The sequence below is a fragment of the Dipodomys ordii genome, unplaced genomic scaffold (genome assembly GCF_000151885.1).
Source record: "Dipodomys ordii isolate 6190 unplaced genomic scaffold, Dord_2.0 Scaffold276, whole genome shotgun sequence".
Taxonomy (NCBI): domain Eukaryota; kingdom Metazoa; phylum Chordata; class Mammalia; order Rodentia; family Heteromyidae; genus Dipodomys; species Dipodomys ordii.
In genome coordinates, this window is record NW_012267492.1 from 270,016 (window position 1) to 297,354 (window position 27,339).

General features: G+C 33.9%; 1 protein-coding gene across 1 annotated transcript; it reads left to right on the forward strand.

Moving 5' to 3' along the window:
• The first annotated feature begins 17,928 nt into the window (after window positions 1-17,928).
• Window positions 17,929-18,861, forward strand: LOC106001223 (olfactory receptor 4K13-like). The gene has a single exon (XM_013036357.1). The coding sequence runs from the start codon at window positions 17,929-17,931 to the stop codon at window positions 18,859-18,861; it is 933 nt and encodes a 310-aa protein (XP_012891811.1).
• Window positions 18,862-27,339: the final 8,478 nt, after the last annotated feature.

Here is a 27,339-nt window from a genome sequence, read left to right on the forward strand (position 1 = left end):
AATTTGAGATACCCGGACTTGCCATCTTTCTTGTTTTTCTCTAGCTTGTTCCGCCCATTTGGTATGAAAGTAACACCAATTTTGTGCTAGAACACTATTTTAAGGCAAGCATCAGAGTCCAGTCAAAATGGCTGCAATCTAGTTCAACAGATACAATCTATTAAACACCAAAAAACTATGGATTAATGTGATAAGAACACCAAAGAGGGATTCAGCAAGCCAGAAATTATTAGGTTTAGTGAAAATTGTGGGGAAAATAGGATTAGAGGGATGTGGAGAGAGAAAAGGACAGGGGATTTAACCAAGTCCTAATCCCAGAGAGGGAAATGGATTGGACAGAATGATAGGAGAGAGATTAAAAAAACAAGAAAAATGGAAAAACAAAAATTTAAATTTAAAAAATGAAACACTTAAAATTATGTAAGTATAAGGAAATTATATTGAGAGAAGTAAAGAATAGGATAAAAGGGGAGAGATAAAGAAGAAACATGAAAAAATAAAAAATAAAAATTCTTAAAATTGAAATACTTGAAAATAATATAGGTATAAAGAGATAACACTATTATTAAAGAAGTTAAGCCTAAGAGGCTGTGAATTAGGTAATAAAATTCTGGATTAAGTATGTCCACAATCGGGGATAAGGTATACATTGGGGATGAGCAGAATAGCAATTAAGCCATGCAAAAAGTAAGAAAGAGAGAAAAAAGGAAAGAGAAAAAGATAAAAAGGACCAAAATATTAAAAGACATTTTCAAAAGTACACACATACATATATATCTAAAATAATAATTATGAAAAAAATATAAAACAAAATTTTTAAGAAAAGAAAAAGGGTACAAAAAAGAGTTCTTTGAGTTTTTTTTTTGTGGAGGGGAGTTTAGATATTGTATCTCCCCTGTGTCTGTAACCAGTCTCTTGGTGGAGTCTCTGTCTGCTTGTAGTGTTTGGTTTTCCTGTGGTTTGATTGGTTTCTTAAGTCAGTTTGTTTGAGAAGGCAGACAGCTTTACCTTACCCAGGACTTTATGATCCTCCTCCCAGGCTAGTTCAGTGGGAAGGATATCTGCTTTGAGTATCACAGAAGAGGGAGGTAGCTGTTTCTTCTAGTTTGGAGTTGCTATGATGAGGCTACATTCTGGCTAGTGTTGAGGCCTTTCAGCAAACAGCAGCTTTTCCCTGATGGTCTAGCTCCTGAGACACTCACAGAACCCAGCCTGTTGCCATTCTCAGGGTTTATGTTTACTGAGTTTCAATTGTTTTCTAGGCTGCAGTGGGGAGGGGCAGCCTCTGGCTCTGTTTACCCAGTAGAGAAAGCCCCTCCTCTGGGGGCAGAGTTCCTCTGCCTGGCCTGGGTGACTTTCCCCTGGGTGAAGCTGAGCCTGGCAGGTCATGTCAGGTTCCCATGACCTGGTAATGGCTCCAATTATTTTCTTCCAAGGCCTGAGTTGGAGCTAGCTGCTTGGCCTGGCCTCTGTCAGTATCAAAGATGGAGATCTTCTCCCATGGTGGGGGGGGGAGCTGCCTTCCATGAGAAGGAGTGAAGATGTCACGGTTCTACTCAAGACAGACTCTTGATTCCTGCGCCGTCCCTGGTCTGTGATCAGCAGGATGAAGATATCTGCTCCTTGACAGTTCTTGCTGGTTGTGAGTAGAATCTGCTCCCACTCAGCATCTGGCATCTTCGTCCTGGACTTTTTCTCTTGGTATGGTGGCCAAAGCCACCACCACAGCTGCCATACACACATCTATCTGCAAGTGCTCAGATCTGTCTCCTTGATCAAGCTGCCTGGATTTTCCCTCTCTGAGAAAACTCTCTGTACTGTAATGGCATATTTGGTGTGATTCTCTGGCCTAATACTGTTCCCTGGAACACTAAAACTGCTTTCTATATGAGAGCTTGTTTAGCCTTCAGTTTCTCCTCCACCATCTTCCTCTGGTCATAGGTTAGTCCCTCTGAGACCACTGTTCTTCCTCTTGAGCCATAGCACCATTTCTGGCTTTTTATTCAAGTAAGAGTCTCACAACCCTTCTTCCCTGGGCTGGCTTCAAACCACAATCTTCAGATCTCAGCCATTTTTTTGGTTGGTCATGGGGCTTGAACTCTAGGCCTCAGCACTGTCCCTGTGCTCTTCAGTTCAAGGCAAGCACTCTACCACTTGAGCCACAGTAACTCGTCCGGTTTTCTAGTAGTTTATTGTTGATAAGAGTTTCACAGAGTTTCCTTCCAGGCTGGCTTTGAACCATGATCTTCAGATTTCAGCCTCCTGAGTAGCTAGGATTACAAGTGTGAGCTTCTTTCGCCCAGCCTAGAACTCAGCCTTATAGGTGTGAGCTACATTGCCCAGTATTAATTTAGAGTATACTCTAATAGACCATTACTTCAACATTCTTTCCAATGGAGTATCAAGGTATACCCCAAAAGAGCCTCTTCAGCTTTATTTAGCTTGTTTTCGCTATGCCTAGAATGCTTATTTCTATTTTCAGTAGGACTTTTTGACTACATTTTTCTGTGCACTCAACCCCCTTACCGGAGCTTTCTTTTCATCCCCTTTAGACTCCCCCCATCACCCCTTTCCCTCTCACCCCTGGAAATAGACTGGAGGCTACTTGAATACCCATGATTGCTTCCTCTGTTTTCAATGTTTTCTTTTTCCCTACCAGGAGAACAAAAGAACACATCTCTGTCACACACAATCCACCTCTGAAAATACTTTACCAAACAGCCAATTTTTCCAGTTTTTACCTGTTCATCAAGGTATCTGCTTAGCCTTGGTCTCCATTTTGTGGATTAACTTTAGATTTGAATTTATCAGACAGGAGGGAACGTGGTTTAGCCTGATCTGGAATTGCTGCAATACAGCATCTAGACAATTCCTCCTACAGAAAGACTCCCAGGACTCCTTTGGAGTGACATAAACCATTCCAGATGATCCCCCAAATTGATATAAATTTCTCAGGACATTAGGGTGACATTTAGGAATAATGACACAAACTTGGAAGGAACTTGACAGTACGAGGTTTTACTACTACAAAAAAGTGTTCAATTGATAGGAAGCTCAGCAAAGAAGCACCTCCTTACTTTTTGTTACTTTGATACACATCATTTTATATGACCATATGCACGTAGCTATTGAACCTTTGTGATGCTTTCATAAAGATATCCTTCTTTGGTCTTATTATGTGCATGTTTACAGTCCTGTTTAATTAATTTAATTAATTAATTTATGTCCAAGTGTAATTTTTTGACTTTTACTTTCCATTGTATTTACCTGTAGATTTATGGGCATATTCTAATTACTGCAAATGAAGGAAACCATGCAATCTATGTTTCTTTGTGTCTGGCTTACTTGGCTTAATATAATTTTTTCCAAGTCATCCCATTACATTTATTATTTGCTTTTTACTATGATATACACAGATTAGACATCAACTCTTATATGATTCCATGATTTCAACCATTGAAACTTTTAGTAATATATGAACTCTAGGTAACTGATCGATTTGGATGCAAAATTTTTAGTGTTATAGTTAGTTCTCCGAATACTTTCTTTGTGAGTAGCAAGTGTTTTTTTCCCCAAGTTCAGATAATCTTTCTGGCCTGCTATAAGATTTCTAATTTAATTTCACACTATTGCTCATATGATTAAAGCATTTAAGTTGTTGAATCTTTTCCATTTTACATTCCCCAAGAGTTGTATAGCTTACACATGAAATTGTCCAGGGAGACTTGTGTAACAGTACATGAACATCATTTCCTATAGGTAATTATTAGCTTGCATGAGCTGCTAAAAGATATAGGGCTGGGAAGTTGACTCAGTGTTTGCCTCGCATGCATGAGGCCTTGGGTTCAATTCCTCGGCACCTAATAAGCAGAAAAAAGCCAGAAGTGGCACTGTGCCTCAAGTGGTAAGGCATTAGCTTTGATCTGAAGAGCTGAGGAACAGTGCCCAAGCCCATAGTTCAGTCCCCATGACTGACAAAAAGTTAAGATATACATTCCAAAAATAAGTTATATGTCTCGAGTCCCTTTGGTGATTGTATATAATTTCTTTTATGCATCGCTTCCCTTTAAACTGTGAATGCCATCCTGTAAAGGGCATAAATGAATAGCAGAACATTACTTAATTTCTTATCTGACCCACTGTTACACATAATACCTTCTGCAATTCTTGCTCATCAAAGTTCCTGTCTTAACACATTACCTACAATATAGAACACATTTAAAAGCTTTAATAGTACTGTGAAAACCTAAAAAATTAAATTTAAATACATTTATCAAAAGTATTTTCTATGTAGTTTTATTTGACAACAGGAAAATTATTCATCATATAGAAATAGAAGAAAGAAAAATTATGAATGCAAATTTAAATACACTTCCCAATAGTTTAAACAGTTATTTCACTGCATAATGCCTGTTTTCCTCTTATTTAGCTAAAAGAATTTTAGTAGGCTACATCATTCCACTGCTATACTAATTAAGTTAACTCTATTGTTTCTTTTATTCCATATTCTGAAATGTTTCTTTTTTCTAGCAATTTATATTTCATTGTTCTCTTCTTTTGAAACATTGCTTTAGCCATCTTTGAAATGTATTATTTGATAATGTATTGTGTGAATAATTAACAAACACTAAATGTAGATTTAACTGTTTTAGGGAAATAATATTTTTAAATTGTTTGATAAGAAATTATATATTCAGAAATAATAAGAATTCAATGTAAAAAGTGATTATGAAATAACTTAGGCCTAATGAAGTATGTGACATTTGAATATTTCATATTGCTACAGGAGCTTTTATTTTTAACTAGTTTTTAGTTGTCAGTAGATTTCTATATTCAAACAACAAATAAACATACAAGTTTGAAAATTATCTACATTATGAATAAAGATAAATAATGCTTTAATTTTCCCCATTTACAACAAATGCTTATTATATGTTTATAATACATAGTCTCTATGTACTTTTGTTGTGACAGGATGTTGAATTTTATCAGATACTTTTCTACATTTATTTTTATGATTTGTGTACCATATTGTTGGTTGACTTAAATATACTGAATCATTTTTTCTTTTTTTAATTTAATTTTATTGTCAAGATGATATACAGAGGGGTTACAGTTACATACATAAGATAGTGAGTACATTTCTTGTCAAGCATTGTTACCCACTCTCTTTTCTTCTCACTTTTCCTTCTTCCCATTACCCCCCACCAAGTTGTAAAGTTCATCCTTTTTTTCATATCTAAAATGAAGCCAACTTGATTGCATTATAAGAACTTTTTGATTTATTGTTAAACACATTGTTGTTAAAGCTCATTGTAAATGTGTATTCAAATATGACCACTTTGCATAATTCATAGGCACCATAAAATGTGTAATGGGTAAACACAAAGGTAAGATTTGGAACTATGTGTAGATGATAATTTCTTAGATATGACTGCAAAAATTATGAAAATAAAATAAAGTGGATTTCATCAAAAATTTAAAATTCCAAGGGCATAAACAAAAGTGTAAAACAGCAATCTACAGGTTGGAAAAATATTAACAATCTATCTAATAAGTGAACTGTATGAAAATATTTTAAAACATCCAATTAAATAAGAAAAGCAAACAAAATCATAGCAAAAAATTGACATATATATTTCTCCTATTCCAAAAAAAGATAAATTACCAACAAACAAAAGGTAAATAACACCAGAGAAATGAACATTAAAATCACAATAAAAATTAGACAACTTCTCTATAATGTCTAACATAAATAAGAGAAAAATATATTGTGTGTGGGAGAAAAAAATGAGGGGGGGTAATAACATTTGACAAGAAATTTGCTCATCTCTTTACTAATGTAACTGTATCCCCTCTGTACATTGCCTTTACAATAAAATAAAGTTTAAAAAAGAGAAGAAATTGAAATGACGTTGTTATGAAAAATACTCTGTCCCCTTTGGAAAACAAATCTATTCTTCAAATTGTTAAAAAGAATTAACATGTGATAGAAATTTTACCATTAAGTATATACTACAAGAACATGAAAACACATTTTCACATAAAAGTTGCTCATGCGTGTATATAGTAGCATTATTCATTAGAGTCTGTAAATGGAAAAAAGAAAAATGTCTGTTAATTGATAAAGGAATGAACAAAATAAAATATGATGTAGCCATATATCAGAATTTTCTTCAATTGTAAAAAATATACCTGGTACAATGTAAGTGAATTTTATAACCATTATGCTTAAGTGAAATAACGTAGTTATAAAAGCACATCTATGGTGTGATCCCATTAACCTACATAATAGATATGGAAGATAAATTATGGATACTGATGACTAAGGAGACAAGGAATTGGGGGATGAATTCCCAATTGAGTAAATTCTTGAGACAATAAGAAGGAAATTATATCCAACAATTTCAGTAGAAGTAAAAATAGCTGAGAATCCCCAACCATTATCTGATAATCTTCAGAAAGCACAAATGGAATGTCAGGAAAGATAATGGATGATTCATTCCACACAGAGTTCTTTAAATGCATTTTTATATATCATGAATTAAATTGTACAAGGGGTCTTTATCAGGACAGCTTAAAAGTTCCTATAGGGAGTAAATAGACCAATCTTATTATGTATTATCGTTTAGAGAAAAGAAGATGAAACTGTTTCTTTTTCATTTAATGAATTCAACACAATTATTACAAATCGAACAAAGATATTACTGAGAAGGAATATAGATAGATAGATAGATATAGATATAGATACAGAATATATCTAAAATATATAGTAAAGAAAAAATTACTTAGTACTTGGTAAAACTGTCAATATGATTTTTATTTAAATTCCTACAAGAGGAGAAAAAGAATATTAGCATAGAACTGACCACAACTACAAACATAAGAGAGTTGGGGACTTATATCCAGAAAAATGGATGGAATGGTTATGGAAAAGCAAGTTGGAAATCTCTAAGGGTGTCAGTGAGTGAAAATATAAACTGATTTAGCAAGATTCTTGCCAAAGGCAGAGAAAGAACTTGATCAGATTTTGAAGATAGGGAGATTCATAGTACACTTATTCTATTTTCCAAATAGAATTAAGTAAGCTAAAACAAATCAAGTTTGTGTACAGAGTTGTGAAGAAAGTTAAGGATGATTGAAATTATGATTGCACAAGCTATTATAAATACTCTCTATAAAATATATACTATCAGCTATACAGTATATAAATATATATAATGTATTAGAGGATATGTAAAAATATATATAACATACTGTAAGTATATAACTATGTAGGCAAGTAAACATATTAATTCATAAATCAAGCATATTAGTATTTGAAAAATCTAAGTAAATTGTATGCTAAAACTGAATATTACAAAAATTAATATATTTTGTTTACTGTAAGTCTATATGTATATAAAAATTGATCCCCTATTGATCTATTAAAAACTCAATGTCCTTACCAATTACATTTAAGGAAATTGAGAGCTGAACCTAAAATGTTTCCAGAAATTTGAGATATAGAATACACATTCTAGATCAATTATAATATTAAGCACCAGTAATATATAATATACACATAACAATGATAATATTACTATTCTAAATTAAACAACACCAGAACTCAGAATCTAATATAAATCCTACAGTAATGAAGACAGTGTTATATGTTTGAAGAATAGAATATTAGTTAAGAGTTGAAGCCCACACATATACAATTAACATCGATATATAGCCTCCACTAAGTCTTTTAAATGAATATTTTTAAGTCAATTGACTATTCAGATTGTGGAAACCAACTGATAATACTATATTTCAAACTACCAAAAAAGTTTTTAAATGATTTATATTGCTATCAAGTGTAATATGGCATAGTTGTAATATTGTTCTGCTTTGTGTTTTTTAAAATTTTATTTACTGTAAAGATGTAGAGAGGGGTTATAGTTACATGAGTAAGGTAATGAGTACATTTCTTATTGAACAGTTTTACCCTCTCCTTTGTTATTCTCCTACTATTCCTGTCCTCCCCTACCTCCTCTACTCCTCCCCCACCTCTGAAGTTGAAAGTTCATTTCCAGCATTGTGTTTTTTGAGTATCACTGTTGCAATGGGTCTCCTGTATCCTTGTTTCAGCATTTTGTTATTCCACTTTTCCTCCTCAAATTAGATAAATGTATATACATGATGCAGGATACCAAAATCAAATACAGTGACAACTGGGGATATACCTTAGGGGGAAGAACATACAAACAAACAAAATATCACATAATACATGAAAAACAACAAGGAAAAATACGTGTATCCATATCTTTGTCTTCATTTCACATAGCATCAACTTATATGGTTGTATGTACATAGCTTTTAAACTTTTCTGCTCATCTGATAAGATTATCCTAGATCTACACTAATTATTGTGAATAAGGGAAACTATAGTACCTTTGGGTCTGGCTTATTTCACTTAATATGATTTTTTCGAAGTCTTTCAATTTCTTAACAAATGAGGGGGTGTCATTCTTTCTGATGAAAACATAGAATTCCATTGTGTGTGTGTGTGTGTGTGTGAGTGTGTGTGTGTGTGTGTATGTGAGAGAGAGAGAGAGAGAGAGAGAGAGAGAGATCACATTTTCTTTATCCATTCATCTACTGAGGGTCATCTGGGTTGGTTATATATCTTAGCTATGGTGAATAATGCTTCACTAAACATAATTGTGCTGAAAATACCATACAGAGGGGTTAGAATTACATGAGCAAGGTAATGAGTACATTTCTTATCAAGCATTGTTGCCTCCTCCTTTGTTTCCCCTTTCCATCCCTTCCCATCTCCCCCCACCGTTCCCCTCACCGCACCCAGCGCCAAAGTTGTAAAGTTCGTTTTTCGACATAACGTCTTGACATTTCATTGTTGCAATTGGTCCACCTGTATCCCTATTTAAACAATTTGTTTTTTCCCTTCCCCTCCACAAATTATATCAACATCAAATACAGTGAAAATAGGGTGTTTCCCTTATTTGCAATAACTAGTATATATCTGAGACAGGCAGAAATGGTCCGATAAGATGATGTTAGTTGAAATGAACCCCAAGATAAGGACCCAAATGGTTTTTTCCTTCTTGCTATTGTTTCAAACATATTTATAAGATGGTTTATTAATCTTAATATGATGACCTCAATATCTATCACTTTCCCTGCAAATGACAAAATTTCATTCTTCATTAAGGCTGAATAGAATAAATTGTGTGTTTATTCCACATGTTCTTTAACCATTGATCTATTGATGGACATTTGAGATGATTTTATGACTTGGCTATTTTAAATAATGATCCATTAAACATGAGTGTGCTATAATCCTTATCCAAGTACTAACAAGATATAATACTGCTTAACTTCCAAGATCATATGAAATTGGTATGTTTATGGTTGATGGCTGCGCACAATTTCTATGGCAAACCAACTTTACTTTGATATACCTCCAAGAATGCTATAGCTGGATGATACTGTGATATTTATGTTTTGAGGCAACTCCATACTGTTTCTGATTGTAACTGAATTTCCACAATGTATATAGGGTTTCCTATTGGGTTCATCTCTGCCAGAATTCATTGTTATGCATTTTAATTTAATTTTTTATTTGCATTTTCCTAATAGCTAAAGATTTGGGGCCATTGGCCATTTTATCCTTTGAAAACCATTCATTTAGTTATTAATTAGATCAGTTGTTATTTTGTTGTTTGTATATTTTTTCTTAACATATATATTTATTGTAAAGATACTGTACAGAGGGGTTACAATTACACGAGCAAGTTAATGATTCCATTTCCTATCAAGCATTGTTACACCCTGCTTTATTTTTTCCGTACCATCCCTTTCCTTCCCACCTCCCGAACTCCTCCCTTTCCTCTTCTTCCACACCCCTCCCAAAAAGTTGTAAAGTTCATTTTCAACATACTGTCTTATACATATCATTACTACAATGGGTCATCCATTGTAACATCTATTCAAGAACTTTTGTTCTTGATATGTCTTAAATGCATAGTAGTAAGTGCTCAAATGAAAAAAAATATTAATTAGAATTGTCCCATCTTTAGATTGGGATTTTTTGTTGGTTGTGGGATTTTAACTCTGGGCTTGGGTGCTGTCCCTCATCTCTTCAGCTCAAGGCAAGCACTCTACCACTTGAGCCACAACACCACTACTTAGATTGGGATTTTTCAATTTACAATTTAAAGCTTCTTATAATACCACCCAAATAATCAAAAATAAAGAATTCTTAACAAGTCTGTCCGTTTGATACACATTCTAATATTTAAACTACCTGACACAAAGCTGCTCTTTTATTCCTGCCTTTATTTGTACCCATGGAAATTTTCACATGAAATGTAACATATAATTGAGTTTAATTTAGTGTTTTATGACAACAAAGTGAATGATAAGCTGAAATAGTTAAACGGAAAACTCAGAAAAGCAGAGTAAAATGTATTTGAAGTTTATAGCCTGGGAACAGTTCTACAACTCTAAATGTATTAAAAGTTATTTAATTCTGTACTTTAAATGACAGAGCATTATGGTAAATAATTATATTTGAATAGTGGTTGCTTTTTAGAAAAATAGATGTTAAAAGAAATATGATAATATATTCAGTTCTAATTTCAGATGTCTGTGAATTGTAAAAGCCTTTATAGTGATATATTTATAATCAGAAAAAAAATCTGACGAATTTGTAATAAGCACAAAATATTTTGTATGTAAATTTAAAATATTTTTAAAAATTACAAGTTCTACAAAATAAGCACAAATAACAATGATAAAATTAATAGTTACTAGCAAGGTATTATGTAATCCAATGACAAAGGACAAGATAAAAAATTAGTTTCTATTTGATGTCACCCTAAGACTAATATTCAAATATTTCTCAAAATGTTTTACTCAGTTCTTTGGGCCCTATATCTTGATTTATGACTGGCCATTCAGTAGTTTTGCAAGCAATAAAACCTTGGCATTTTTTTACACTTTTATTACATCTTTACTGAATCTTCTTATATATACTCTGTGAAATCAGAGACTGCAAGAAGCTATGAAAAAATTACATTTGCAGGATATCAGCAACATATAAAAGTTCTAGGTTTAACCTTATATAATTAAGACAATTTTATCTCCAGAGTAAGACAAATTGAATTGATTTTATACTATTTTACTTTCCATGTTAAAATCATGACCAATGTAGTAAAATTAACAGTAAACCACTTTAAGTTTGCAGTTAAAGGCATTAAAGTATCTTTAACAATGATAGCGAGGCATGGAACAAAATAAACATATAAAGCCCGAGACTACTTGCCTTTAGTTAATGTATTTTTATTTGTGAGGAAATACCATAAAAGAGTACATGTATATTCTTAGTGATGATGTTAACTGATATGGATAGAAGCAATGGTAGATAATTTCAACAGAATTGCAGAGCGTTTTTTGAATTCTAGAGCTGTGCGTGAGTATGCTCTTTTGACTTTAAAACATTAATAAAGGTAAAACCCAAAATGTATGCTTTCATTTTGTAGAATGTATCATCACTTTACATTTTCAAAGTCTTTGTATTAATCTAATACATGATAAGTAGAAGTAAATGGAATAGAAAAGTAAGTAAATTAAAACATTATTTATGAATTTTGCTGCCACATCAAAAATTAAAATCATATTATAAAACACCTAACATTATAGGAATCTTAGTCATTTATAAGGTAAAATATGGAACCACTGGTGGGTGGGGTCAAAGTCTATATAATAAAAATTTTCCAAGATTTTTATGTTTTTTGGTATAATACACTCAACTCCTTAAAACCCTTTGGATAAAAATATTTTAAATTTGTAAAAGCATTTATAACTAAATATTTCTAAAAAGAAAATAACAAGTGGAATACAGTAAGAAAAAATAAACACCTGAAATCTATTCCATGTGGGTAAACTACATTGAACAATTGCCAACCCTGAGTCTTTCCTAAATAGCACTGATTAGAGTTCTTAAGTAGAGAACCCTGAACTTGATAAACCACTGTGGATTGAGCTTTAAAAGTGAGAGATTTGATGGAAGCCATGTTAAAGACTTAGAACAAGAACAAAAGGAAACTTTGCAAGGAAATTTAGCAGATGCAGAGAGCAAGATAAAATGTATGTGTCTTGACTTTGATTTCTAGAGTCTAGATATTAAAGCAATTATTTAAAAGGATTGGACTGATAATTACATTCTTTGTATAATTCAATCAGCAAAGTGGGATTTTTTTTGCAAAGCAGCAATGGAAAACAAAGTAACAGTATTAATGTGATTGAGAAGCATTTACAAATAAAACTATAAACATTTACTACTAACAGAAAGACTTACTTGCCATTGTTCAACAAGTTTAATTTTCATAAAAAGACTGTTGATAAAAATCTTCCATAAGCCAGGCACTGTGTGGCTCACACATGTAATCCTAGGTATTCAGGAATCTAAGATCTGAGGATTGTGGTTCAACATCATCATGGGCAAGAAAATATATGAGACGTTTATCTTTAATAAGCTATCAAAGAGAAACACAAAGTAGAACTATGGCTCAAGTAATAGAATGTTGCCTTGAGCAAAGACCAGGGATAGTGCCCAGTTCCTGAGTTCAAGCCCCAGGACAGGAAAAAGTTGTTCAATAAAAGATCTCTACAAGAGAATTTGCAAGCAATGAAATAAAGAATTTTAATAAAAACACAATTAAAATGCTAAATAAAATCCACGTGAATGTAAAGAGTTAATGAATTTAGGGGCTGGGAAGGTGGCTCAGTGGTAGAGTGCTTGCCTTGCATGCATAAGGCCTTGGGTTTGATTCCTCAGCACCCCATAAGCAGAAACAGCCAGAAGTGGCACAGTGGTTCAACTGGGAGAGCCTTGAGCGGAAGAGCTTGGGGACAGCACCCAGACCCAGATTTCAGGCCCTACAACAGACCAAAAAAGAAAGAAAGAAAAACAACAACAAAACACAAGAGTTACTGAGTTTAAAGAGAATACAGCTATCTGCTAAAAGAGATGAAAAAGGCATACAATTTAATACATATTCTACAAAATAAAAAAATTGGGGAAAGGGATGGGTTTAAGAGGGATGGGTAGAATAATGAAAGGGGTTACATTTATTACTATTCATATACTACTTCATTAAGTGGCAACTTCTTTGTACAACAACTTAGAGGCAAAAAGTTTTAAAGGCATATGTAAACAAATTAATGAAGACATCAAGTCAAGACATGAAAAAACACTTCTCAATAAAGAGATAGAATTGGGGGAGCTGGCAAAATAGGAGCAAAATGAGGAAACGGGTAACAAGTTTGACAAGACATGTATTTATTACCTTTCTTTTGTAACTGTAACACGTCTGTACATCACCTTGACAATAAAAAAGAAGCAAAAAAGAGATAGAAATCCTGAAAAACTATCAATCTGAAAGAGACAATACATAAAATAAAGTGGAAAATCTCTCCAGTGGTACATAAGACAGAACTAGGATTGAAAAGAGTAGACATAGTAGAGAGGGAACAAATAACCATATCAAAAATCTATGAATTATGATAGAAGTTTTTAAAATCTGGATCATACGTGATGAAGAGGAGATGAGGATAACTGAGGACCTATTCAAAGAGGAATAGCAGGAAACCTATCCAGGTGCAACGAGCTTTTAAAAGATTCAATAGACTAGACCAGAAAAGAGCCACTGTACAACACCAATGAAAGAATTCCCAAACCAAAAGTGAAAATGATAATCATTAGAACAGAAATCAATGAACTAGAGACTAACAGCATGATACAAAGAATCAATAAAATTAAAACTTGATTATTAAAAAGACAAGCGGTATTGATAAATTTTTTTATAATCTGGAATAAGAGTAGGATATCCATTCTTTCTACATCTATTCAATATACTACTGAAATTCATAGCTAGAACAAGGTGAGATTAAATGGATCCAAATTAGGAAGGAAGTTATCCTATCCCTATTTACAGATGAAGTGATTTTATATCCAAAGGACTTTAGAGACCCCATCTCAGGTTTCTAGAGCTGATAATTCTGGCAAAGCAGCAGAAGTAAAATCAACCCACAAAACCCATTGACTTTTCTGAATACCAACAATGAGTAGATGGGGAAATTAGAAAATCAGCTCTGTTGGGATGGTCTCAAGAAAACAAAGTCTAGTAATAAATCTAACCAAGTAAGTAAATACTTTCTACAATGAAGCTATAAAACTTTGAAGAAAAACATTGAAGAAGACCCTAGGAAGTTAAAAGACATTTCATGTTTGTGAACTGGATTAATTGATATTTGAAACTGGCCATATAGAATTACAAAAGGGCCCAAATAGCTAAAGGTATCCTTGAAGAAAAACAAAAGCAAAATCAAAACAAAAAAAAACTATTAAAAAAAACCAGATTCTGTACGTCTCACCCATCTAGACTTGAAACTTTACTAGATAGATATTAAAAAAACAGCCTGGTTTGAGCACAAAAACAGACCCAAGGACCAATGAAACAGACTAGAGGTCTCATGGCTTCTAATTTTTATTGAGAAAATGAAAACTATGTTGAAGAAAAGACAGCTTCTTCAACAAATGGGGGTGAGACAACTTGACATCCTTACGCAGAATAAAACGATTTCTGTCATCTTGCACGAATACTAATTCAAATTGATCAAAGAACTCAAAGTAAATCCAGACCTTGAAACTACTACAAAAATGAGTAGAAAGAAAACCATCATTATTTTACCTAAGTAGCAAACAAAATTATGAGACTGATAAGAAAATCCTGTGATTTGCCTATAGTTCACTGTCCTGAAACAAGATTGTTGTGTCTGTCTTTAGTATCCCACCAATATGATAGATGAAAATAGTAATATCTTATTCTCTATAATGGCAGAAGGGATATTTTACATTCCTTATTCATTTTTTCTTTTTTCCATAGCTTGGAGTTCATTTCCATCAACATTAATCTTATATGGTCATTTGTGCATAGCTATTGAGCTGTTATGATCCTCTGCTAGGGCTATCCTATACATATACTAATTATTACAAATGAGGGAAACCATGAAGCCTGTGTTTCTTTGGGTCCTACTACTAGTCTCTGAGGAATCCACAGCAATCAAATTACTTTTCTCCTTTATCAAAAGATCCATTTAAATACTGTTGTCTTTTGAAACAGAGCATAAAATTATATTACCGGATGATAATTTTTAAGCACCCAGAACTTCATAAAAGTCTTAGTTCTGGAGCAATCTAGTAAGTTACCTAGACGGTTAAATTACTGTACATACTTTTATTAGTTACTGTAATAAGTCATAAACAATAAATAATGGAAAAGAAAACTAGGACTGTGATGAGGTAAAGTAAACTAAAACAAATTACTTCCTTTTAATTTGAAAACTAGGAGTTTTGTGTTAATATTGGAAAAACGTCCATAAATCAAGGCCAAATTCATCCTTCTAAGGAAAAAGGACTTAGATAGATTAAAATTGTTTGCTTTTATTGGTGAGACTGAGGTGTTGATACAGATATACTTTGTGTTATTGTATCACATAAGGAAATCACTGTTTGGTTTTAGCTTTAGTGATCTAATTGTTTTTAAATAATAAATAGTAAGACTGAATTATATTTTTTTAAATCACAGAATTATATTAATGCTGCTTTTAAAGAAGGAATACATGGTAAAATTTAAAATTGCTATGAAAAGATTGTGAGCTAAATATTTAAATAATCATTCAGCTGAAAAAATCTCATAGAACAGACAGCTTCAAATTATTTTGTAGTTTCATGTTCAAAAGTACTTGTTAATACGTCTTGCATATAAACAGAAGACCAAGAATCCACAGCTGAATGTAATATTCTTACATACACAACATGTGCATATATGTGTATGAACATCACATTAACACACACAAATTCTCTTATTCTAAGAGTACAAATCTACATACATTTTTTTCAATTACAATGATTGTAGGTAGTTTTTACACTCTGATAAAGACAAGAAATATTCCAGAAATGAACTACAAATCTACAATAAGAATTAAATGAAAGAACCAAAAGAGGACTCGCTGGATCAAATGATTTAACGAAGCTTGTATGTTGACATCATTACATGTATTTATTCTTCAAAATTTCAGCAGATTAGCTGAGTCTACCTCAGTGAGTAGGTGGACATAGAGACAAGAGGTTTTATCTTTGTTGCTGTTCTTTTCAATGTACTTATAATGTACAATGTGATTTTTTTCTTTCTTTGTATGTTCTTCACCCATGGTACAATCTATGTTGTCACTGTATTTGATTCCGGTATCCTGCATCTGTATACACAGTTTTATAATTTGAGGAGGGGAAGGGAAATAACAAAATGCTGGCACAAGGATACAGGATGACTCATTGTAACAATGAGATGTATAAGATACTATGCTGAAAAACGAACTTTACAACTTTGGAGGGGGGGAGAGGGAAGAGTTGGAGAGGTGGGGAGGAAAGGGATGGTAGGGGAAAAATAAAAGAGAGTGTAACAATGCTCGATAGAAAATGGACTCATGTAACTGTAACCCCTCTGTACAGTATCTTTGCAATAAAAATATGTGTTAAGAAAAAAATATTGAGGTTAGCTCGGCACTGATGGCTCAGCCTGTAATCCTAGCTACTCGAGAGGCTGAGATCTGAGTATCGCAGTTCAAAGCCAGCCCAGGCTGGAAAGTCCGTGAGACACTTATCTCCAATAAACCACCAGAAAACTGGAAGTGGTGCTTTGGCTTAAGTGGTAGAGTGCTTGCTTTGAGCTGAAGAGCTGAGGGACAGCGCCCAGGCCCACGACCTGTTCAAGCACCATGTCCAACATCAACAACAAAAAATCTTAAGGTTAAATGGTCCATAGATAAAAATGATTGTGAAAAAATCTCTAAACAAGGCAAATTACTTTTATAAAGATAATCTTGATGTAATATGTGAATTTTTTAGTGATTTATGTCACTATATATGTGTGGGGGTCCAAAAGTGGATGATCCTATAGTGGTCAGCATTTTAAAATTTATTTTCTTTTCTTCTGCTTTGATTAGATTAAACCAATTCCATGTTATGCTAGCTATGTGCTCTGCCACTGAGCCACACACTCATTATATATCCTACTCTTACTGATAGAGTTTAGAGTTTGAATGTACCCATACATGTGAAAATTCATCACAAATATCACATGTAAATAGTCTTTTTTATCTAATTTTGTAAACATCATATGAGAATGTACAGATAACACTTATTTTTTCTGGTTATATTAACTGAAGATTTAAAATATTTTGAGAGGACATCTATTTTTGTAAGATTTAATAAGCATCATGTCTAAAAGGTGAATTATTATTTACAACTTGAGGTTAACCTCAATTACCAATTACTTTTCAACACATTATTTTACATCAATCAGCAATATACGCATGTTTTCTTACTAGTATCTGGTTCCCTTCAAACATGTCTGATGCATATATCCTTTCAGTAACATTTTTACAGCAAAGGACTCAAAGACATTATGACATATTGAAAATTTGACAAATATGTTTGTCAATAAACTCACCGACAATTTAAAAAGATGCTCTATTGTTCAGTTTGAAGTCTTTTATATGATCCCGACAAACTAAGTATTCAGCCAATCTGATATGGAGATGAAAAAGAATTGAGAATAAATATACTCCTATGTCCTTCTGACTTAGACTCTAATTATAGGAAAATCTCTCCATATATGCCACTTACTTTTGTGCCATCAGAAACATCTTAATCTGTAAAACATAAATGAACAAAAGTAGTTATATTTTAAAAAGAATCCATGTAATTAATTAATTCAGTCAGTAATGCTTAGATTTACTGCTTCACTAATATCTGTGATTTCTTCTTTTCTCCTTTTAGATAACATCTGATTAACTCGTGAAAATGGACAAATGGATATACTAAATAGAAATACAAGTATTTCTGAGTTCATCCTTCTGGGACTTTCCAGTTCTTCAGAAACTCAAATATATTTTTTTGTCATCTTCCTTTTTGTCTATGTTGCCATCATAGTGGGGAATCTCCTTATTGTGATCTCTGTGGTATTTGATGATCATCTTCACTCACCTATGTATTTCTTTCTAGCAAATTTATCATTTTTTGACTTATGCCTTTCCTCTGTGGCTACACCGAAGGTTATTGCAGACTTTCTTAGAAAATGGAAGACCATTTCACTATGGGGTTGCATGGCCCAAATGTTTTTCATGCACTTCTTTGGTGGTGGTGAAATGGCTCTCTTGATAGCTATGGCCATAGACAGGTATGTTGCTATATGCAAGCCATTGCACTACAAAACTATCATGAGCAATAGGGTGCTCATTGCCCTTCTATTACTTTCATGGGTAATTGGTTTCATACATACAACAAGCCAAATGGTTTTCATAGTGGGTTTACCTTTCTGTGGCCCCAATGTTGTAAATAGCATATTCTGTGATCTCTCCCTGGTCATCAAGCTTGCCTGTACAGAGACTTATATCCTACAACTCTTAGTAATTGCTGACAGTGGGCTTCTATCTTTGGTCTGCTTCATTCTATTGCTCATATCCTACATCATCATGTTGACCACCATCTGCCAGCGTTCCTCCATTGCATCCTCCAAGACTGTGTCTACACTATTGGCACATATCACTGTAGTAACTCTCTTCTTTGGTCCTGCTATCTTCATCTATGCTTTCCCATTCAGTAGTTATTCTGTAGATAAATTTCTTTCTGTGTTTTACTCTGTACTCACTCCCTTCCTTAATCCAATTATTTATACACTAAGAAATCAGGAAATGAAAACTGCCATTAAGAGACTGAGCAACCACTACATCAGTTTCTGGTAGGTCTCTTAAATATTATTTGCAATTTCTTATTCTTGCATATGGGGGTTTGAATGTTAAGTATCTATTCAAATAACTAAAATATAATGTAAAATGATGTTATTTCCTCAAAATTCCCATAAATTGTCACAGTTCCCATAATCCTGTAATTCCCCAAGCTCCACAATTCCCCTAATATAAATTCTAGAAAATCCAGTAATATCTAATACATCTTTTTTCTTGGACTACTTAAAATGAGTAAATAAATATTTCTTATGTAATTTTGTAATGTTCTATAAATTAAAACGTGAAATGGGAAATTTTAATATATAACACAGAGATAGGATTTTGTATATTATTTCGTATTTTTAAATATTTCTGACTGAATGTTAAAAATATCGAATATTATATGTCAGTCTTATGAAAATTTTTTACTGATATGGGGAGTAGAACTAGGATTTATGGAACATTTTTTAATATTCTGTTGCCTCAAAAAGTTGACAATACTTAGTAAAATGCAAAAATTGGGTTAGAAATACATTTAAAATATTTTTATTTACCAAATTTTTTAGGTTTCAAAAGTAATATAAATAGAAAGTATATATGCATTTCCCCTTCTTCTTTTTTTTTTTTTTTGGATCCGGTCTTGGGGGCTGAACTCTGGGCCTGGGCCCTGTCCCTCAGCTCTTCAGCTCAAGGCTAGCGCTTTACCACTTGAGCCACAGCGCCACTTCCAGCTTTTTTCTGCTTATGTGGTGCTGAGGAATCGAACCTAGGGCCTCATGCATGCGAGGCAAGCACTCTACCACTGAGCCAACTTCCCAGCCCTCCCCTTCTTCTTATACCAAACTATAACAGTAGCTATAACAGTAGCTCATTAATGTTCCACTAAGTTAATTCAGATATTCATGAAACAACTTAAAAATATTTAATGAGTACTAGATACTTATCAATGCCATACAAATGAATAGCAAATGTATGTTTGCACAGTGGTCTCAAAACAATAACAAATGTAAAAAAACTTTATGTACATATGACCAGATGAGATGATATTAAGTGAAATGAACCACAAGATAGGGACAGAAATGGTTTTTACTTTCTTGCTGTTTTTTGTAATGTATTTATATGGTACCATGTGATTGCTTTGTATGTCCCTCCCCCATGGTATAACCCCTATCTTCACTGTATTTGATGATTGTATAATAGTGAATGGGGAAAGGAATAAACAAAATGTCTAAATAGGGATACAGGTTGACCCATTGTAACACTGAGATATACAAGACACTGTTGAACAATGAATTTTAAAATTTAGGCAGTGGTGGTGGTGTTAGGGGGGAGTGTAGTTGTGGAGATGGGAGAGAAGAGATGGTAGGGGAAAACAAAGGAGGAGGCAACAATGTTTGATAAGAAATATACTCATTATCTTGCTCATGTAACTGTAACTCCTCTGTACAGTATTTTCACAACAAAAAACTTACAAAAAATAACAAAAAAGCCTTGAGACAGAAGAATCATAATATCCCTATAACTTGTATGTCTTGAAATATGTGTGGTTATCTGGACAAGTCTTTGCAACAAAATGAGTTGTAGTAGCATTTTAAAACCAGAATAAGTAAACAAAACCTGGGATTGGAAAAAAAAAGTCTAAGGAGGAGATATTTAAATTAATGCATTAGCATTAGGAAAGCAGAAGTATTAGACATTCTAGAGTGGAAACAGAATTCCAGACAATAGGGCAAGTGAAATCCAATATTGTGAAATGAAGATGAACTTGAAGCTACTGTAGAGAGATCTTAATTAAGAGATTTATGAATTTAATTTTCTGCCCCAAACACTCCTTTCTCTCGCAATTTGTGCGCTTTCTAGTATTTTTTTTCCCAGTCCCTCCCTACTTCATGAGACTTCTTCAAGACTGCATTTAAGGACTACCACCAAGGGACAGTTGCTGCCTGGTGGCTTCTCCTGGAGGGGACCACAATGTCCCTTGCCAGCAGGAAGTAGTCAGAGAGAATCTGTGTCCTTTTTCATAATTATCAAAAGGCTGAAATATAAAGTCTGCCCCGGGCCATGCAGGCCCTGTGCAGCCTCCTTCCTACCTCTTGCCTAAGTTTCCACCCAGTATCTGTGTTATCTAGGTAACTGGCACATCTGGAAGTAGTCTACCTCCCCTGCCTGCTAGGTCACATCCTGGGCAGTCTCAGGTCATACTCAGGTCTGACTCTAGGATTCTCAGGTCTGACTCTAGGAGGGTCGCAGGATCTGAAGTCACATCCAGATGCAGTGTAGCCACACCTTTCCCCCACCTGGCCACACCTCTTCCTTTCCCTGGCCTAGATAAGTCCTGGCCCAGGAGTGGATTACCCTTTTTAGCCATGCCTCTCCACCATACATGGCGGGGGGGGGGGAGCAGTTTGGTAACTAAACTTCCTTTCCTACTTGAATACCATGTGGTATTCTCTTCATGAGCTACCTAATGAAACCTACCTATTTAATGTACCTTACACCCTCAACATTTTCCTAAATGTTTGGTCTGCCTGAGAAAGCAGCCCTTGCCTCCTTCTTCTTCACCTGCCTGAAACCAATAATCACCTGACTGTCAATCACTTTACTGTGAGTCAGCAAATGATCCCAGGGTCTGTGGTCACTTCCTCATCCACAGAGGTCATTTCTTGAACTGCCCTGGCCATGCCTCCCTCACACAATGAGAGGTTTCTCAGGTATGACTTCCACATCCCCTCTCGTCCCGCCTTCTGCCTTTCCTTATATAGTCTGGCTCAACCTAAGTACCACCCTCTCTCTCTTTTTCTCTTCCTTCCCCTATTTCCCCATGCCTCCATCTCTTGTGGTCCTACAGTTTGCTCTCCCTAAATAAAATGTGGTGGGTTTCCTTTCTTGTGACCCTTACATCTGGTGCCAAACATGTTCAAAGTGATCTCATTATAATATGTAAAAGCTGTCATCAACGTGTCAGTTATTTGCTTTTTGACTAAAGAAGTTAACTATCAATTCTTCTGTCTGTCAAGAGAAAAATCTTTATCAATGGAAGCTGTAACATGAGCCTAAAGCAGTAAACGACTCTGCCTCTTGCAGCCTGACTATGAGTGTAATCACAGTTAATCTCCCTTGAGGCAATCCTTAGATCACCTCACTCCACAAGCCAAAGAAAAGAAATGATAGTTTTTTTAACTCAAGCCAAAAAGAAGTACCTCAGATTTTGGTGCAAACAAGTATGTCTAAAGTTAATCCAGTAAGGAATACATTAATGTAAAATCAGCATGTCATTCTTTATGCCCATTTAAGAAAGTAATGGTTTTTGTACTCTTGAGTTTGTCAATTTTTCAATATTTGTTTTCCAATTATGTAAGCCACCTTGGATTCAGAGCTAACAATGATTTATTTCAATCTTCAGTAGTAAAGTGCTAATTCAGTTAAACAGTTTTAAAAGTTTCTTCATGTCCACTGAGCTTTGTTACAAATTTTTTCGCTTGTAGGATCTAGCCAGACCCACAGAGAAATAACTGTAACAAGTATTTGTTGGTCAATTCTTAACAAGTTACAGATAAGCTCTGCTCATTATTTCTGTTGCTCTCCTTTTTTGCTTAAATTGGAAATACAAAAACGGTTTTGTGGCAAAGATTCATTCAATCTGAGGATTGCAGTTCAAGGCCAGCCTGGGAAGAAAAATTCCTCTGGGACTCCATATCCCAACTCACCAGCAAAGATCCAGGCTGGAAGCATGGCTCAACAGACTTTTATCTCTAATTAACCAGCCAAACACTGGAAATGGCACTGTGACTAGCACTAGCCTCCAGCAGAAATCCTCAGGGACAGTGCCCAGGCCTTGAGTTCAAACCCCATAAATGCCAGCAGGGACAAACTAACCAAGGAGTGACCACCTAGACCTCTGAGACCCAGCCAATCCAGGAAACAAGGAACCATGGAGATGACTTAGAGGAGATGGTGTTACACCCTAAATGGAGACACTATACATTTGACTTTTCAAAATTAAGACATTATCATCTTTGGCAAACTTGTATTTTGTATCTAAAATATTTGTTTGAATTTCTCAGAGTACAAGGGTGCTCACCCAAATCTTTTTCCAGTTCAAAGAACACATGTTTCATATGTAAAAGTTAGATCTAAATTATAAATATATGTAGGATAAATATGCATAGGATCACATGCATACACATACATTTACAAATTGGTCAACTAAATTGTGGTATATGTTGGGGAGAATTCCAATGTTGTAACTCACTTGAAAAACTTACAGTTTTTACACAATGAAGACAAGAGAGCTGGAACATCTATTGTGGGGATGAGGTCAAGGATGGAGGAGACAAATGGAGAGGGAAAAGTTCATATGTTCATTGTACATATGTGAAATGAAGTTAATTAAATTGAAGTGATGAGCAAACTTGAGAGGGATGGGGGAGGATGATGACTAATAACTAAAGAATATATTTTTGGATGAATATATCAACTGGATGAGTGTAACATGGTGGCAATGTGGGAAACCCTTATTATTGTAGTAACAGTGTTTTTTTTACTCCACACTTGAAAACCCTTATGTACTATTTCCTTGGGAATCTCTCTTTTGTGGATATGACTCTTGCTTCATTTTTAACCCTAAAATGGTTCTTAACTTGGTAATGAACATTAAGATAATTTCTTTCCCTGGTTGCTTTACTGAGAAATTTCTTCTTCACTTATTTGGTGGAGTTGAAATGGCTTTTGACAGATATGTGGCCACTTGTAAGCCACTGCACTACATTACCATCATGAAGAAGAAAGACATGTGTTTCTTATAATGATTCTTTGTTTTCAAGAATCCATTCAAGGCTTCAGTTCACTTTGTTGTTAACTTGCCTTTATGGGTTCCCAATGTAGTGGACCGCATTTTTTGTGACCCTCCCCTGGTTGTTAAGCTTGTGTGCACAAATACCTATATGCACAAATACCTTCCTTATACAAATTGCCATCATTGCCAACAGTGTCATGATCTCTCGAGCTGTTTCTCTATTTTGTTTGTCTCTTACACTTTGATCCTTATAACCATTAAGAACTATTCTTCTGCAAAAGCCAAAGCCCATTCCACGTTAAGTGCTCAAATCACAGTGGTGATTCTCCTCTTTGGTCCATGCATTTTCATCTGTGTCTGGCCCTTCAGCAACCACTCTATCGATAAGTTCCTTGCTGTATTTTGCATGATTGTCATACCTATTTTGGATCCAATTATATATACATTGAGAAACAAAGAAATAAAGATAGCCATGAAAGTTTGGAGAACTTCAGTGAATTCTAAAGAGGTATTTAGGTCAAAATGTAGTTACAGAGAAACAGTGTCTTTTTCCAAACTTTAGGATTCCATTTAAAATAATTGTGGAAGCAATATTGAAAAAAGAAAAAGTCCAAATTTGTTGCAACAAAATAAATAAATTAAATTTAAAATTTTAATATTTCACCATTATAAATTATATAGTGTTGGAGTGAAGATTCATTTGTTTTGCCTCCTAACAAAACAGTAATCTGAATTTCTCAATCTATTTGCACAAATGAAGTATATTTATTTTCCTTTGTTCTCCTAAATGTGAGCTATGTAGATCTCATTAGGACTATTGACATAATTTAGTCTTATTACACTCTTCCTGTCACAAATAGTTTACTTTTAGAGAAAAGTGTCTGAGACCATAAAACTTCTATACTTTCCAGAAAGACAAACACTGGGTTTGGGAAGGAAAGATTTTGCTTCATTCACATGGAAATGGAAAGACTTAGAAAAAATAGAGCTAAGTAAGCCAGACCCAAAGATGTCTTCCATTGGCTAATAATTTTGTTCTTTTGGTGGAGCTATTCTCATTTTTACTTTGGTTTGTTTTGGCCATAAATAGGTTTCTGCAGATATTTTGGATTAGTCACCTCTTTACATGCTGGTTTTGGTGGAGAAAAACTTTACTTTGTGTTGAATAAAAATGCACTGCCTGGTGGCACAAAACTTTTTCGATACCATAGTAAAAAAGTACAATACAGTCTCCAGATAGATTTATCAGCTTAGACTAGTGTAGAAAAAATTCAGTAATCTTCATTGACCAATGATGTGAACAATTGTACTAGTGGTGTTCAGTTATGATAGTTGTTAAATTCCAAAGAATTGTTTGTCTCCTAGAAAATATGGTTGATGAGAGCCCACATGCTACTGAGACTGAATTAATGAACTGCCTAAGGTGGTGTAGGATGATAGTCTTGTAAGTGCTATTCTTGGGAAGCTGCATTACTGAAGGTGGAAACACAGACATTTGTGGTGGTCTAAAGGAAAGATGTTTTTGAAGTAGCCAGAAAAATAGGAAATGATCAAGGTATGTGAAGTGGTGCATTGACACAGAATTATGCAGAAAGGATGTCTGTATGTTACACCTAGTCCATAAAAAGCTATTTGATGATTTTTACTGTCATCAAAGTTCCAACAATGCAAAATGGAAGGAAGACAATTTGTTTGTTTGTTTGTTTTTTGATTGCATGTATTTTCATTCAAGTGCAATGAAAGGAGACTTTTTTATTAATAAGTTTTTTATTGTGAAAATACTGTAGAGAGGGGTTACAATTACATGAGCAAGGCAATGAGTACATTTCTTATCAAGCATTGTTGCCTCCTCCTTTGTTTCCCCTTACCATCCCTGACCCCCCACTCCTCCTCCCTGCTCCCTGTCAAAGTTGTACAGTTCGTTTTTCGACATAACATCTTGTACATCTCATTGTTGCAATGGATCCACTTGTACCCGTATTTAAACAATTTGTTTTATGTACAATTTTAAAACATTTTAACCTTTTCAAGCATGATAATTTAATTACAAAAATTAAAGATGAGTCAGGTGCTTTGAAAACTCATGGAATTAGAGACACATTTATGCAATTTTGCAATTATAATTTCTGAGAATTATGAATTTAAGTCCATTATCAAATAATTTTGAAGAAATATCTTTATAAATAAGTAAACTTATTGGACATTAAGTCCTAAATGCATCCTATAATCTTTATAAAGGGATATAGTAAATTTTGAACAATATAATTCCACTTAATGAAATACACACTTGCATAGACTATGTAAAAATGTTTGGGTATCAAGGATAGTCCTTTGGGGGAAGAAGAGAATTAGGCAAAGAGACAGAGGTACTTACGCTAGTACAAATGAAATGAAAGTATCAATAATTATTTTTGTAACAAAGTATATTACACCATTGCAAATATCCCCTACCTCATGTCCATTTAAAAAATTTATAATATATCTTATTAAATTAACATCTAGTACAAAGTGATCAGTTTCACCTGCAGTCAGTATTTAAATAATATACTTCACTTATTTGATTGCTTGATAATTTAGACAATCTTGACAAACATTAAGGTGCTGCATCCATGTGGTTTTGCATTACATTGTTCAAACTATTGTTCAGAAAATTAAATTTTAACTGAATCTGACTAAGTAGACCTACAGATCAAAAATTGCAAATAAATGTCATATATTCTCTAAAATGTAGAACCTAGAGAGAAACATGATACGAATGTAAAAATAACTATTTTTGGGTTGTCAGTAAGAGGGAAGAGGAAGGAAGGAGTAGTGGGAGATGATCAAAATAAATTAAATCTCTCTATAAAATTAGCATTGTGAAGCCAATTAAAATTGTACAAAAAAAAACAAGAAAGGGACAGAGGAAAGAATGTGAGTGAATTGTAGAAAAGTTCAGTGTTTGCATTTATAGAAATACCACAGTAAACCTCCTATATTACCCCAAATAAGAGAAAAATATAAAAGATTGCAGAGAACATTTTCTTAGTAGTTATTGGTCAAATCAATAACTTTAAAAACACACTAATGCTGTACTGGCTTATATGAGTTTTTGTTTTACTTCATGTTCTGATTTGAAGATGATGCAACAGTTGGTATCATTCTAAAGAATAACATCCCCCAAGAGATTACTAAGGTATTATTTCCAAGGTTTTTAATTTCTTTGTCCTAGAATTGGTAATTTTACTCAAGGGACAGTATCAGATTGTGAATATATGCTAAGATAAGGGAAGTTAATAGATAGTATCCCCAAGCAAAATGAGTATTATTATACAAAGAAAGAAGATAAAATTAAAAGGAAATCTAATTTATCATCTTACCTTCTGATTCTCTTATTTGAGATAATTCTTGAACTATGTATGGATTATTTAAGTAAGAATTATTTAATTTCTGCATTAAGTATTTCTGTTAAATTTGGGGTTGAAAAGGCATCTTCAGTGTTTGGTATTTTCAGGAGAATCAATGGGCTCTTTCCGATTTTTTGATTAACAATACACTGTTTTCTTTTTGCTTTTTTATTGTTATGGTAAAGGTGATAACAGGGGGCTTAGAGCTACATAAGTCAAGTGATGAGTAAAACACTTTTTGAACAATGTCTGCCCTTCCCTCGCTCTCTCCCATTTTTCCTCTTGTTCACACCCACAAGATGTACAGTTTAATTT